This window comes from Pleurodeles waltl, chromosome 7, assembly GCF_031143425.1.
Source record: "Pleurodeles waltl isolate 20211129_DDA chromosome 7, aPleWal1.hap1.20221129, whole genome shotgun sequence".
Classification (NCBI taxonomy): domain Eukaryota; kingdom Metazoa; phylum Chordata; class Amphibia; order Caudata; family Salamandridae; genus Pleurodeles; species Pleurodeles waltl.
This window is the reverse complement of record NC_090446.1, coordinates 125026123-125039808: the sequence shown is the minus strand read 5'-3', so window position 1 is coordinate 125039808 and position 13686 is coordinate 125026123. Positions and strand designations below refer to the sequence as shown.

At 45.4% G+C, this 13686-nt stretch overlaps 1 protein-coding gene across 1 annotated transcript in view; it reads left to right on the top strand.

Moving 5' to 3' along the window:
- The window catches only part of SLC2A4RG (SLC2A4 regulator), a 201324-nt gene extending 188148 nt beyond the window's left edge, over nt 1-13176 (top strand). Inside the window, exon 9 of the mRNA XM_069243267.1 lies at nt 10901-13176. Coding sequence (XP_069099368.1) covers nt 10901-11012 — 112 coding nt within the window. The 3' untranslated portion in view covers nt 11013-13176. The remainder of the gene's footprint in view (nt 1-10900) is intronic.
- The last annotated feature ends 510 nt before the right edge of the window (nt 13177-13686 follow it).

Here is a 13686-nt window from a genome sequence, read left to right as displayed (position 1 = left end):
CATTTTCCCCACAGATGGCAAGCCATAGCATCAGACAGGCGGGGCCCTACGGATAGTCCAACAGTGTTAACACCCATGCCATTCCATTCCATCCCGCTGCATCTTCCACCCACTACAGAGGGTCTTTTGGACCACCATTTGTCCGTTTTATTGCAGGAAATTCAAGCTGTTTTGGAGCTAGGCGCCATGGAGATGGTCCCAGCCTTGAAAATCGGAACTTGGTGTTGTTGCTTCCGAGTGCCAAAAAAGTGCTGAAGCTTTAGTCATATTTTAAATCTTCAATTTCTTCCTGTGGAAAGACAAATTCAAGATGCCCCATTCTGCTCAAGGCTCTATCTGCTCTGAGTCCAGGCATTTGGCCTGCAGAATGCCTATGTTCGATGGCATCTGTCGCTGTAGATACACATGTTCTGCATAGCTCGCCATCTGGTGTTGGGTCGGAGTGTTACAAGTTGTTTTTCTTCGAAGAAGTCTTTCGAGTCACGGGACCGAGTGACTCCTCCTTCTGTCTCCATTGCGCATGGGCGTTGACTCCATCTTCGATTGTTTTCTTTCCGCCATCGGGTTCGGACGTGTTCCTGTCGCTCCGAGTTTCGGAACGGAAAGTTAGTAAATATCGGAAGATTTTCGTCGGTATTGTTGCGTTCGGGATCGGCGTAGTTAGATTCAACACCGCATCGAAGATCGACGCGCTCCGGTGCCCTTCGGGGTAGTTTTCGATCCCCCGTCGGGGCCTGGTCGGCCCGACCGCGTGTCGAACAACGCCGATGGAACGGACCCAGTTCCGTTTTTGTCCCAAATGCCACAACAAATACCCGTATACAGACCAACATTTGGTCTGTAACCTGTGCCTGTCACCTGAGCACAGTGAGGAGACTTGCGAGGCCTGTCGCGCGTTCCGGTCCCGAAAGACACTCTGTGACCGTCGAGCCAGGAGACTTCAGATGGCGTCCACGCCGACAGCGCACTGAGAGTTCGAGGAACAAGAGGAAGAAGAAACCTTTTCGATCCACGAATCGGACTCCGAGGAATTCGACGATCAAAGAGCCGTGAGTAAGACGTCGAAAACAACACATAAGAAAAGTGACAAGGCCCAGGGGACGCCACTGCCACCAGGCCATGGCTCCACCCATAAATTCGGTGACCGACCATCGGCACCGAAAAAGGCCCAAACAGTGCCGAGATCGTCCGACTCCGGTCGAGACACCGGCACGCAGCCTTCTCGGGATCGAGAAAGTGCTGGAGAAAAGCAACGACACAGAGATAGCGGTGTAGAAACGGCTCGACGCCGAGACAGCGGCACCGACGAAGATCGACGCCGAGAGGTTTTGACTCCAAAAAAGAAAAAAAGCCACCTTGGAGCCGAAAAAAGATACAGGCAGGGTTTCGGTGCCGAAACAACCCGTAACCGACCCAGGTCCAGGCTCTTATACAGAGGAGCAATCACTGTCCTCTCAGATGCGAAAGCATAGGTTTGAGGAAGAGCTGCAATCCACCGAAGTGGACCATACGCAAAAACGTATTTTCATACAGCAGGGAACAGGAAAAATAAGCACCCTTCCCCCTATTAGGAGAAAAAGGAGACTGGAGTTTCAAACAGACCAGGCGCCACAAACAAAAATGGTGAAAAAGGTGACTCCGCCACCCTCTCCTCCACCTGTAATTAACGTCTCACCAACGCAAACTCCGTCACATTCCCCGGCTCACACCACCATGAGCCAAGGTGACCAGGATCAAGATGCTTGGGACTTATATGACGCCCCAGTGTCGGACAACAGTCCGGAGGCATATCCAACAAAGCCCTCACCACCAGAAGACAGCACAGCATATTCTCAAGTGGTGGCTAGAGCAGCACAATTCCACAACGTAAACCTCCACTCAGAACAAGTCGAGGATGACTTTTTATTCAACACCCTCTCCTCCACCCACAGCTCCTACCAAAGCCTGCCTATGCTGCCAGGTATGCTTCGGCACGCAAAGGAAATCTTCAAGGAGCTGGTCAAAAGTAGGGCAATAACGCCAAGGGTGGAAAAGAAATATAAGGCACCTCCTACAGACCCTGTTTTCATCACCACACAGCTGCCACCAGATTCCGTCGTAGTAGGAGCAGCTCGGAAAAGAGCCAACTCCCACACATCTGGGGATGCACCACCCCCAGATAAAGAGAGCCGCAAGTTCGATGCAGCTGGGAAAAGAGTCGCAGTACAAGCTGCAAACCAGTGGCGCATCGCTAACTCTCAAGCACTACTTGCGCGCTATGACAGAGCCCATTGGGATGAGATGCAACACCTCATCGAGCATCTACCCAAGGAACTACAAAAAAGGGCAAAGCAGGTGGTTGAGGAAAGACAGAACATATCAAATAACCAGATACGATCTTCTATGGACGCAGCAGACACAGCTGCAAGAACAATTAATACATCTGTGACCATTAGAAGGCACGCATGGCTAAGAACGTCTGGGTTCAAACCAGAGATACAGCAGGCAGTGCTCAATATGCCATTCAACGAAAAACAACTGTTCGGACCAGAAGTGGACACGGCAATCGAAAAACTTAAAAAAGACACTGACACTGCTAAAGCCATGGGCGCACTCTACTCCCCGCAGAGCAGAGGAACCTACAGCACCTTCCGCAAGACACCCTTTAGAGGGGGGTTTCGGGGTCAGGCCACACAAGCCAGCACCTCGCAGGCAACACCGTCCAGCTACCAGGGACAGTACAGGGGAGGCTTTCGGGGCCAATACAGAGGAGGGCAATTCCCTAGGAATAGAGGAAAATTTCAAAGCCCCAAAACCCCTACAACCAAGCAGTGACTCAGATGTCACTCACCCCCTCCACACAACACCAGTGGGGGGAAGAATAGGTCATTATTACAAAGCATGGGAGGAAATAACTACAGACACTTGGGTCTTAGCAATTATCCAACATGGTTACTGCATAGAATTCCTACAATTCCCTCCAAACATACCACCAAAAGCACAGAATTTATCAAAACAACATTCCGAACTTCTGGAAATAGAAGTTCAAGCACTATTGCAAAAGAATGCAATCAAATTAGTACCAAACACACAAACAAACACAGGAGTCTATTCACTGTACTTCCTAATACCAAAGAAGGACAAAACACTGAGACCAATCCTAGACCTCAGAATACTAAACACCTACATCAAATCAGACCACTTTCACATGGTCACGCTACAAGAGGTCTTACCATTGCTAAAACTACAGGACTACATGACAACCTTAGACCTCAAAGACGCGTATTTCCATATACCAATACATCAATCTCACAGAAAATACCTACGGTTCGTATTCAAAGGAATACATTACCAATTCAAAGTATTGCCTTTTGGTTTAACAACCGCACCAAGAGTCTTTACAAAATGTCTAGCAGTAGTGGCTGCACACATCAGACGGCAGCAAATACATGTATTCCCGTATCTAGACGACTGGCTAATCAAAACCAATTCACTAACAAAGTGCTTACAACACACAAATCAAATCATACAAACCCTCTACAAACTAGGTTTCACCGTCAACTTTGCAAAATCCAACATTTTGCCGTGCAAAGTACAACAATACCTGGGAGCCATAATAGACACAACAAAAGGAGTAGCCACTCCAAGTCCACAAAGAATTCAAAATTTCAACAAGATCATACAACGCATGTATCCAACACAAACAATACAAGCAAAGATGATATTACAACTCCTAGGCATGATGTCTTCATGCATAGCCATTGTCCTGAACGCAAGACTACACATGAGGCCCTTACAACAGTGCCTAGCATCACAATGGTCACAAGCACAGGGTCACCTTCTAGATCTGGTGTTGATAGACCGCCAAACTTACCTCTCGCTTCTATGGTGGAACAGTATAAATTTAAACAAAGGGCGGCCATTCCAAGACCCAGTGCCACAATACGTAATAACAACAGATGCTTCCATGACAGGGTGGGGAGCACACCTCGATCAACACAGCATCCAAGGACAATGGAACGTACATCAAACAAAACTGCATATAAATCACCTAGAAATGCTAGCAGTTTTTCAAGCATTAAGGGCTTTCCAACCAATTATAACTCACAAATACATTCTTGTCAAAACAGACAACATGACAACAATGTATTATCTAAACAAACAGGGGGGGACACACTCAACGCAGTTGAGCCTTCTAGCACAGAAGATATGGCGATGGGCAATTCACAACCACATTCGCCTAATAGCGCAGTTTATTCCAGGGATCCAGAATCAACTTGCAGACAATCTCTCTCGGGATCACCAACAAGTCCACGAATGGGAAATTCACCCCCAAATTCTAAACACTTACTTCAGACTCTGGGGAACACCTCAAATAGACTTGTTTGCAACAAGAGAGAACGCAAAATGCCAAAACTTCGCATCCAGATACCCACACAGGCAGTCCCAAGGCAATGCCCTATGGATGAACTGGTCAGGGATATTTGCCTACGCTTTTCCTCCTCTCCCTCTCCTTCCTTATCTGGTAAACAAATTGAGTCAAAACAAACTCAAACTCATTTTAATAGCACCAACTTGGGCAAGGCAACCCTGGTACACAACACTGCTAGACCTATCAGTAGTACCCCACATCAAATTGCCCAACAGGCCGGATCTGTTAACACAACACAACCAACAGATCAGACATCCAGATCCAGCATCGCTGAATCTAGCAATCTGGCTCCTGAAATCCTAGAATTCGGACACTTACAACTTACCCAAGAATGTATGGAAGTCATAAAGCAAGCCAGAAGGCCGTCCACTAGGCACTGCTATGCAAGTAAATGGAAGAGGTTTGTCTGCTACTGCCATCATAATCAGATCCAACCTTTACACGCAACTCCAAAGGATGTAGTGGGTTACTTGCTTCACTTACAAAAATCTAACCTAGCCTTCTCTTCCATTAAAATACACCTTGCGGCAATATCTGCATACCTGCAGACTACCTATTCAACTTCCCTATATAGGATACCAGTCATTAAAGCATTCATGGAAGGCCTTAAAAGAATTATACCACCAAGAACACCACCTGTTCCTTCATGGAACTTAAATGTTGTCTTAACAAGACTCATGGGTCCACCTTTTGAACCCATGCACTCTTGCGAAATACAGTTCCTAACCTGGAAGGTTGCATTTCTCATCGCCATTACATCTCTAAGAAGAGTAAGCGAAATTCAGGCGTTTACAATACAAGAACCTTTTATACAACTACACAAAAATAAAGTCGTCCTAAGGACTAATCCTAAATTTTTACCAAAGGTTATTTCACCGTTCCACCTAAATCAAACAGTGGAACTACCAGTGTTCTTCCCACAGCCAGATTCCGTAGCTGAGAGGGCACTACATACATTAGATATCAAAAGAGCATTAATGTACTACATTGACAGAACGAAAAACATCAGAAAGACTAAACAACTATTTATTGCATTCCAAAAACCTCATGCAGGAAACCCAATATTAAAATAAGGTATAGCCAGATGGATAGTTAAATGCATCCAAATCTGCTACCTTAAAGCAAAACGACAACTGCCCATTACACCAAGGGCACACTCAACCAGAAAAAAAGGTGCTACCATGGCCTTTCTAGGAAACATCCCAATGCAAGAAATATGTAAGGCAGCCACATGGTCTACGCCACACACGTTCACCAAGCACTACTGTGTAGACGTGCTATTAGCACAGCAAGCCACAGTAGGTCAAGCCGTGTTAAGAACATTATTTCAAACCACTTCCATTCCTACAGGCTGAGCCACCGCTTTTGGGGAGATAACTGCTTACTAGTCTATGCAGAACATGTGTATCTACAGCGACAGATGCCATCAAACTGAAAATGTCACTTACCCAGTGTACATCTGTTCGTGGCATCAGTCGCTGGAGATTCACATGTGCCCACCCACCTCCCCGGGAGCCTGTAGCAGTTCGGAAGTTAGCTTCAACTTTGTACATTTGTATATATATTATTTTAACCTTAAATAGGTACATACTTAGTCACTCTATTGCATGGGCACTATTACTACAACACAACTCCTACCTCACCCTCTGCGGGGAAAACAATCGAAGATGGAGTCGACGCCCATGCGCAATGGAGACAGAAGGAGGAGTCACTCGGTCCCGTGACTCGAAAGACTTCTTCGAAGAAAAACAACTTGTAACACTCCGACCCAACACCAGATGGCGAGCTATGCAGAACATGTGAATCTCCAGCGACTGATGCCACGAACAGATGTACACTGGGTAAGTGACATTTTCATTTTATATCTCTGTCCTGCAAGCCTGAATGCACTACCTGCAGTTCAAGGTGGGCCATGAGCATTTTCAGTTTGCGGTGCCCCCCTTCGGCCTCACCAGTGTCCCTTTGTGTTCATGACAGTGATAGCGATGATCAGAGTACTGTTGGAGGTTGGGGAACCTAGTCTTCCTCTATGTCGATGGCTCGCTGATGAAGGTGGGCTCGCCACAGTTAGTCATGGACCACCTCCAGACCACAGCAGACCTCCTTACATCAATGGGCTCACGATCAGTGTACCAAAGTCCACATCTGACTTCTTGGCAAAGGCTTCCTTTCATCTGAGCCATCCTGGATACAGAGCACTTTCGGCCCTTCCTTCCAGATTAGTGAGTCTAGGACATTTGAGCTATAATCTAGATGGTTCAGCCTCTGTCAGTGAGGATGGCTCTGAGGCTGCCAGGCCTACAGGTCTGTATCCTTTTCTTTGACCATGCCAGATGGCACGAGCAGGCTCTGCAGTGAGATCTAAAGTCACACTAGGCCCAGCACCAAGGGAATCTGTCAGATTATATACAGATTTTGGAGGAGAATGCAAAAGATCTGCAATGGTGGATACTCAGCTGCAGGTGGACCAGTGGAAGACCCTTCTCCCTGCCACATCTTGAGCTGACAGTTGTGACTGACATATTGCTGTTTTTGCTGATCTGGAAGAGGTGAAGGTCAGAGGACTCTGGTCTGTGGTGGAGACCTTGCGCAACATCAGCTTGCTGGATCTACAAGCCATTCACATGGCATTGAAAGCCTTCCTGCCATCCTAGGGAAGGCTTGTTCATGTCCTCAAGGACAACCCTTACTGCTGTGTTGTGTTGCAACATAGCAAGCAGGGCAGGTGGAGTCCTGGTCTCTGTGCCAGGAGGCTCTGTCTTTGGGCCTCCCTGAATTATCTGTGAATCCCCTGACTGTACACCACCTGCTAGGATCTTTAAACACCAGGATGGACTAGCTTGATTGGAGACACCTAGTGGATCACAAATGGCAGCTACACATGTAGGTGGCGCAGTGTCTACCAGCAATGGGGCGAGCTCAATCTCTTCGCCATCAAAGTGAACGCTGTTTCAACAGTTTTGCACATTGAAGTTCCCAACAAGGCTCTCTGTCTGAGATGCATTCCACCTAAAGTGGAGCAAAAGGACTCCTGTATGCCCTCCCACTGTTGTCTCTCCTGCCACAGTTCTGAAGAACATCAGGAATGACTAGGTTATTCTAGTGACTCCAGATTGAGCCCGGGGAGTGTGGTGCCCAGAACCTCTGGGCATGAGATTGAGCGGCCGCAGCTGACTGCATTTGATCTAACTAGTAGATGTCATCCGGGCAGCCAGGAGTCCTACTACAAAATCAGTTTATATCGGACACTCAGACAAGTTTGTGGCTTGGTGTAGCACCCATAATATGGAGCTGTTGTAAGCTAATCAGATGTGCTAGGGTTTGTTTTACTTTTCGCCCAGCAATAGCTTGGTTAGCTGTCTGCTTTTTTCTGTTTCTTTCCTAGTTCTCAGCTTCATCCCAGACAGCAAACTCGCCCTGAAGGACCAGATAAATGCAGTCTCCTCCGCCTCCTTCAACACCCTCTGAATGCTCCGAAAGATCTTCAGATGGCTCCCTGTCATCATCAGGAAATGAAGCCCTGGTTACCAGCCGGCTGGACTAAGGCACAATTCTCTACGCAGGAATCACCCCCCAACTCCTGAAGAGACTCCAGAAGATTCAGAACGCAGCTGCCAAACTTATCCTAAACCTCCCCAAATGGACCCACATCACCTCCACCACAGAAACTTCCACTAGCTCCCCATTCTGAAAAAATCCCATTACAAGATGCTGACACATGCCTACAAGGCCCTCCACAGCCAAGGACCAGCATACGTCAACCAATGCATGAACTTCCACCAGCCCTCCAGGCACCCTCGCACAGTCTCCCTCGCCCACACTCCCCTCATCTGCTGAAGCTACAGTGGAGGTCAATCCCTCTCCTATCTTGCCGCCAGATCCTTGAACAACCTTCCCTTTTACCTCCGAACAGCATCCGCTCTTCTGGAATTCAGAAAGGGACTCAAGACCAGGCTTTTTGACTGATCTCGGCAAGAACTCAGCACCTGTATACCCTCTTGGGAGATTAGCTGACTCTACAAATCGGAGTTGATTGATTCCATAGATCCTCCACAAGTGAAGTTACTACTCTGGTATCTGTTCTAAGGTGTGGAATCTGCTGTTGCAAGTGCCCATCAGAATAACAAGTTACTTACCCCTAGGTCCTTTCTGGTGGATATTCCATCCGCAAATTTCTCACCACCCTCCCCCTTCATTCCGTTATGCGGAATGGGCTCTTTTTCATCTGAAAAGGTCCCAAATTAGAGACCTGCACAATGGCACAAATAATTGTGTTTTTTTGGTCACTGCCTCTGATTTCACAGACAATGTCCAGAAGGAAAATTATGTTAGATTTGGTTGGGTGTGCCGAATTGCATTCCATCTGTCACTTCCAGGGGTAAGTTGGAGTTTAAGTGAATTCGCATTGCGCCACCTACTGGCGTGCAGGGGCAATGCTGCAATATTTTCCCGATCCAGTCTGGCGTCTTAGATAGAGGGAACTTACTATTGAAGCACATACTTTTCTGAATTTTGAATCTTCCAATTTTAAGACGGTTTCTTAGTGAATTGGTAAACTCCAGATTCAAGTGTTCAACCATAGATACTTTTTGCAGGCCAGTTGCAAACTTTGTGTATCAGTCCTTCTGTCCAATCTGCGTGCTATCTACATCAGCTAAGATATCATTAGCCCTTTGTTTTTCACTAATAATATTTAATGTTATATATATGAAACTGAATAATGGGATATTTTTTACCGACGGGTTCTAAATGAGATCAGATAGTCAATGGGAGGTATGCTTGAATTGTCTATGTTACCCGGAACCCTCAGGCGGAAAACGTCCCCGTTAATCACAGTTACTCATCTATAATTGTATTTGATTAAAACCCTCTTCCCCATTTAATTTACCCCTTCTCTCCTCAGCTGTGCAAGGGTAGAAGAGTCATGGATGAGCCACAAAACATATAGCTTCGCCTGCTTCATTCAAGCCCATGCCCCGTCTTGCACCAGCTGTCCTGCCACCCACCTCACCACTCTGTTGAGGTTCGTCCTCTGCGTCTGTGCCTTCCCCCACTTCTGCATGAAGCGGAGAGGCGGCATTGCGTGAAAACACTGAGCGCTCTCATCATACCTTTCAATTCCTTGTCAGAGCAGGCCAGCAGAAACCTGCATCTGGTATGGCACGTGGCAGATAACAGAGGAAGTGCCATCCGCGTTTTTCAGCATCTGTCGCTATGTTTGCTTTCCACTGTTGCCTTGTCATGGCAGTGAATATCCGAATTTAGAATCCGATATTCAGGTTAGTCTCTGTTCAAGCCATACCTGGCAATATATTTAGTTGTTACAGCAGATTCCATAGTCTTCAAGCTAAACTAACTGAATTAGGTAACTCGACACAACCAGAGAGACGATAAATGGTGACCTTTGGTGCGATGCTTCATTCACGCAGACTTCCATTGCTCCCTGATTCTTCCTTCATCTCCCTTTGAGTATCATGGGAGAAACCCTCTGTGCCTTTGCTTGTTTCATCAGAGCCAAGGCAGTGCATGTGGCTTTGTTAAAGTGTGTTCCATTAAGGAGATTTACAGAGCGTTTATATTGCTTTGTCACATGATTTCTTTACGTTTTGTTGCATGATGCAACTTCCAGGAATGATTCTCGAACTTGGCTGCGTTTTTGTCAGCCTGTTCACTTGGAATCTGTCCTCAGCTTGCCCACCTCCCATAGTGTTTGTCTGGAATTCGAAAGCTACTAATAGAACATAAAGTAACTTGAAGAAAGAGTTCCTTTGTCCACGGTTAACCGCAGATCTTCCTGAACGTTTGGCAGTTCAGCCTCTCTTGCACGCAGGAGCCTGACGCCTGGTTATTGGTGGCGAAGCTCAACAGCTTCTTGTAATTGGTTACTGACTATTTTCTGTGGGATTTTAATGAGATTAAGAAAAGATATTTACTTGCTTTCTTATTATTTTACTGTTAGTCGGTTGTCTCTCTTCTTACTAAGAGTAATTAAAGCGGGCAGTACCAGAAGCAAGAGACCCAGTTACTGGGAAGGGTGGTAGTGAGTGCAGGTGAGCTGAGAAGGTAAGGGGCAGCAGCCACAGGAGGGAAGTGAGTGTGCTATACAAGCTCCATGCCTGAATGGAATCTTTGGGTTGGAAAGCATCTATAAGATGGTGGCATTTCCTGCTTGCTGGTAATGGGGGAGAATCTAGGGGTTTAAGAATACAAGAGTTGGTAGGTATGTAGTTTATATTTTGTAATTTTAGCCCGTATTGAACAAGTCCCTTAATGCTGGCAATGTGTCATCCACCTTTTGATAACCTTTCTAAGGCAAGTCATTTAAAGGTTTTGAAAAATGTCATAGTTTGTGATCGGAGAGTGATTGTGGACCTTCACTTCCAAAGCATGTACTTATGTATAGCTGTGGAAATATGTGGACTGTGAGTGCTGTGTTGTTTTTATGCGTTCTGTCCAGGGCCTAACCAGAATTGTTTGTGCCCTTCTTAGGAAGCCTCGTGGAGATGCCAAGAAATGCAGGAAGGTGTATGGCATGGAAAACCGTGAGATGTGGTGTACTGCCTGCCGCTGGAAAAAGGCATGTCAGAGGTTCATGGACTGAATTCTGTTCCAACCCCATCCCACTTTCTCCTGCTTTGCCGGGGTCCACTGGCTTAGTGTGTGCACTGACCCCTTTCTGCATGACACTTGCGGGCTGAGTAGCCTCATGTTTGAAGTGGTCGGTACAAGGACAGTGGGCCCTGCAGTTTTGAAATTTTATACTAAAGGAAAGGAAGAGGTTCTTTTTGCCTCGCTGCCTTTTTAATAGACATGTCTCGTATGGGAATTTTTTTTTTTTTTGCATCTTTTAAAGTTGCTTTGCAACAAAGAATCTTGGATAATTATGCTCTGAAATCAATCATTTTCCTTTTTTTAAAACATTTTACCTTCGGATATTTGTGAGAAAGTCTTTGTCTCTGAAATTGCAAGATTTTACACATTATTTTCTAAGACACTGAAAAGAGTATTTTTCCTTTTACAAATAAGCTAGCCCTGACTCTCCTGTTGCTCTGCATCGCCTGTGGATGTACACCCTTTGGTGTTAACGTTTTCTACTCAATTTCAGATCTGGCATCACAGGCATTTTTTAATTTCATTTTTTTTCGGTGCACACTGTGAATGAATCTGTAAGGACAAGCATGCAAACATTTGGATTGGATAGGGTTCTTGTAACCGTTGTGAGGGCTTTTAAAAAGTGAAAAACTGAACTGGTTCCTGAAAGATGCCTTTTGAGTACTGTGAACATATTGTTTCACAAGATGAAAGACTGATCTGAAAGTGCTTCAATATCTGCTGTGACAATCAGTAAATGGCCTTAATAGAAATGTATCATAATTACGTCCTTGGCCTAGTGAACTCACACTGGAGACAGAATGTGCAGGAAATTTGGTGTCCACGGCAGATCTATGGTATGTGACCACACCCCATCAACCTTGCTGCAGGTCATCGGTGGTCATGGCAAATGAGTTTTCATATCATATGAATCTTGGCTGCTTAAACTGGATTCACGATGAAGCCACCGAAGAGCTCACTCCTCATTAAGCAGTGCTGCACGAAGTGGGTTGTCCATAGCAAATCCTCAGAATGTGATCAGACCACATGTGGCAGTGATGAAGATACAAGCTTGAGGCATAACGGACCCACTGATCTGATTGGTGCAATGCAAGTCCTAGTGGGTTTCATGACTGGCTGAGTTTGGCTGTACAAAGTTTGAACATTTTCCTGCTGGTGCTTTGTGTTTGGGACATCTTTATACAGTTAGTGTTTGTTTAGATAAAGCTGCAAGCAGAATTATCATTCTCTACCCCTTAGGGGTTTCTTCCTGGAGAGGCATACTTCAGAAAAGGAATAGTGGGCAGAAGAAAGCTGGTGGGATTAATAATAAGCTGCTTCCCTCCCCTTTCTTTCTCAGCTCATTACTTTATTTTCAATAGAGCCTCTTCTCCCACCCCTGCTTAAGTTCTATACAGATGCTCAGAAGAACCACTGTTGCCATAGGGATGCCATAGAGATCCCACTTTAATAGCTTGTTACCAACCTCTGAACCTTCTCTGATTTCTAGTGGGATCTTTATTCTGTCTTTGTAGTTTAGTCTTCACTCTGTAACCTCTGCTTTTAGTTGTAGAGTTGTCATCCAAATGGGGCAAACTGATGGTAGGGATGGGATTTGCTAATGGTGGGGTGCTTCCAGGCACAAGCCTTTTCAGCACTACCAGTGGTAGGACAGGTGATTGTTGTAGTTTTGTTTGATGTTTAGTAGCAAGTCAGAAAAGATTTCATAGCAGCTAAATGTCAATGGCATCAGTGTTACATATATGAAAGTCACATGGCAAAAGCATCTAGTCAAAATAGCCAGTGAAGTTGCAGGAAGACAGCCAACTAAACTGTTGCTAGGAAGACATTTGGCGGATAGCCTGTGAACAGCTGTTCAGTGACATAGTGGTGGTCAGTCTTCAGATAGGGTGTGTTATGTTTTTGGGAATAATCCTATTTCAATTAATTTTGGCACAGTTGGAATCCACTTTTTTAAATATGCTCACTGTTGGGTCGGAGAGTGACAGAACGTGGAATAGAAGCATTCATTTGGCTTCAGGTGGGTAGTATGACATTCGGGACCTCATAAACTTTGGTCATTACTCGGGTCACCTATCTGTCTCTTGTCTATATTTTTCACCAACAGATTTCTTGAGAACTAAATTAACACTTAGATTAAATGGGTATCACTTAAATTATATTTTCTGTATTATTTCATTTCCTCGGTGATTTTCTTTGTGAGATTTTCGTTTTTTTCAGTGGGCTAAACACAATTTTTCTCGTAATGGTGAGTTTCTGTAGTTTGATCTTGCTATCTTTGGGCTGGTTGTAGTTTTAAGCTAAGATTGTTTTCCAGTTATTAGATGATGAGAACCTCATCTTGCACAGCCTTCACACCTTGATATTACAGTCTACGTCGAAGGTGGGTTGGTAAAAAATAAGGATCAAAACTAAGCCAGTTTATGCCTTCAGAGGATGCCACTGTAGTCAGCAAGCCTGAGAAAGGCCTTTTGCAGTGGTTATGTATTGGTAGGAGCAATCTTATACCAGACTGCCAATTCACAACGCTGACTCTCCCTCCTTCAAAGGAAAGGTTAAAGCAACATGAATTTGACTGTGACTGTCTCAGCCAGCCATTGAATGAGTTGGCCCCAGCATTACTGCAAACCGAAGCATTTTGTTACTGATGGATATTTCTAACC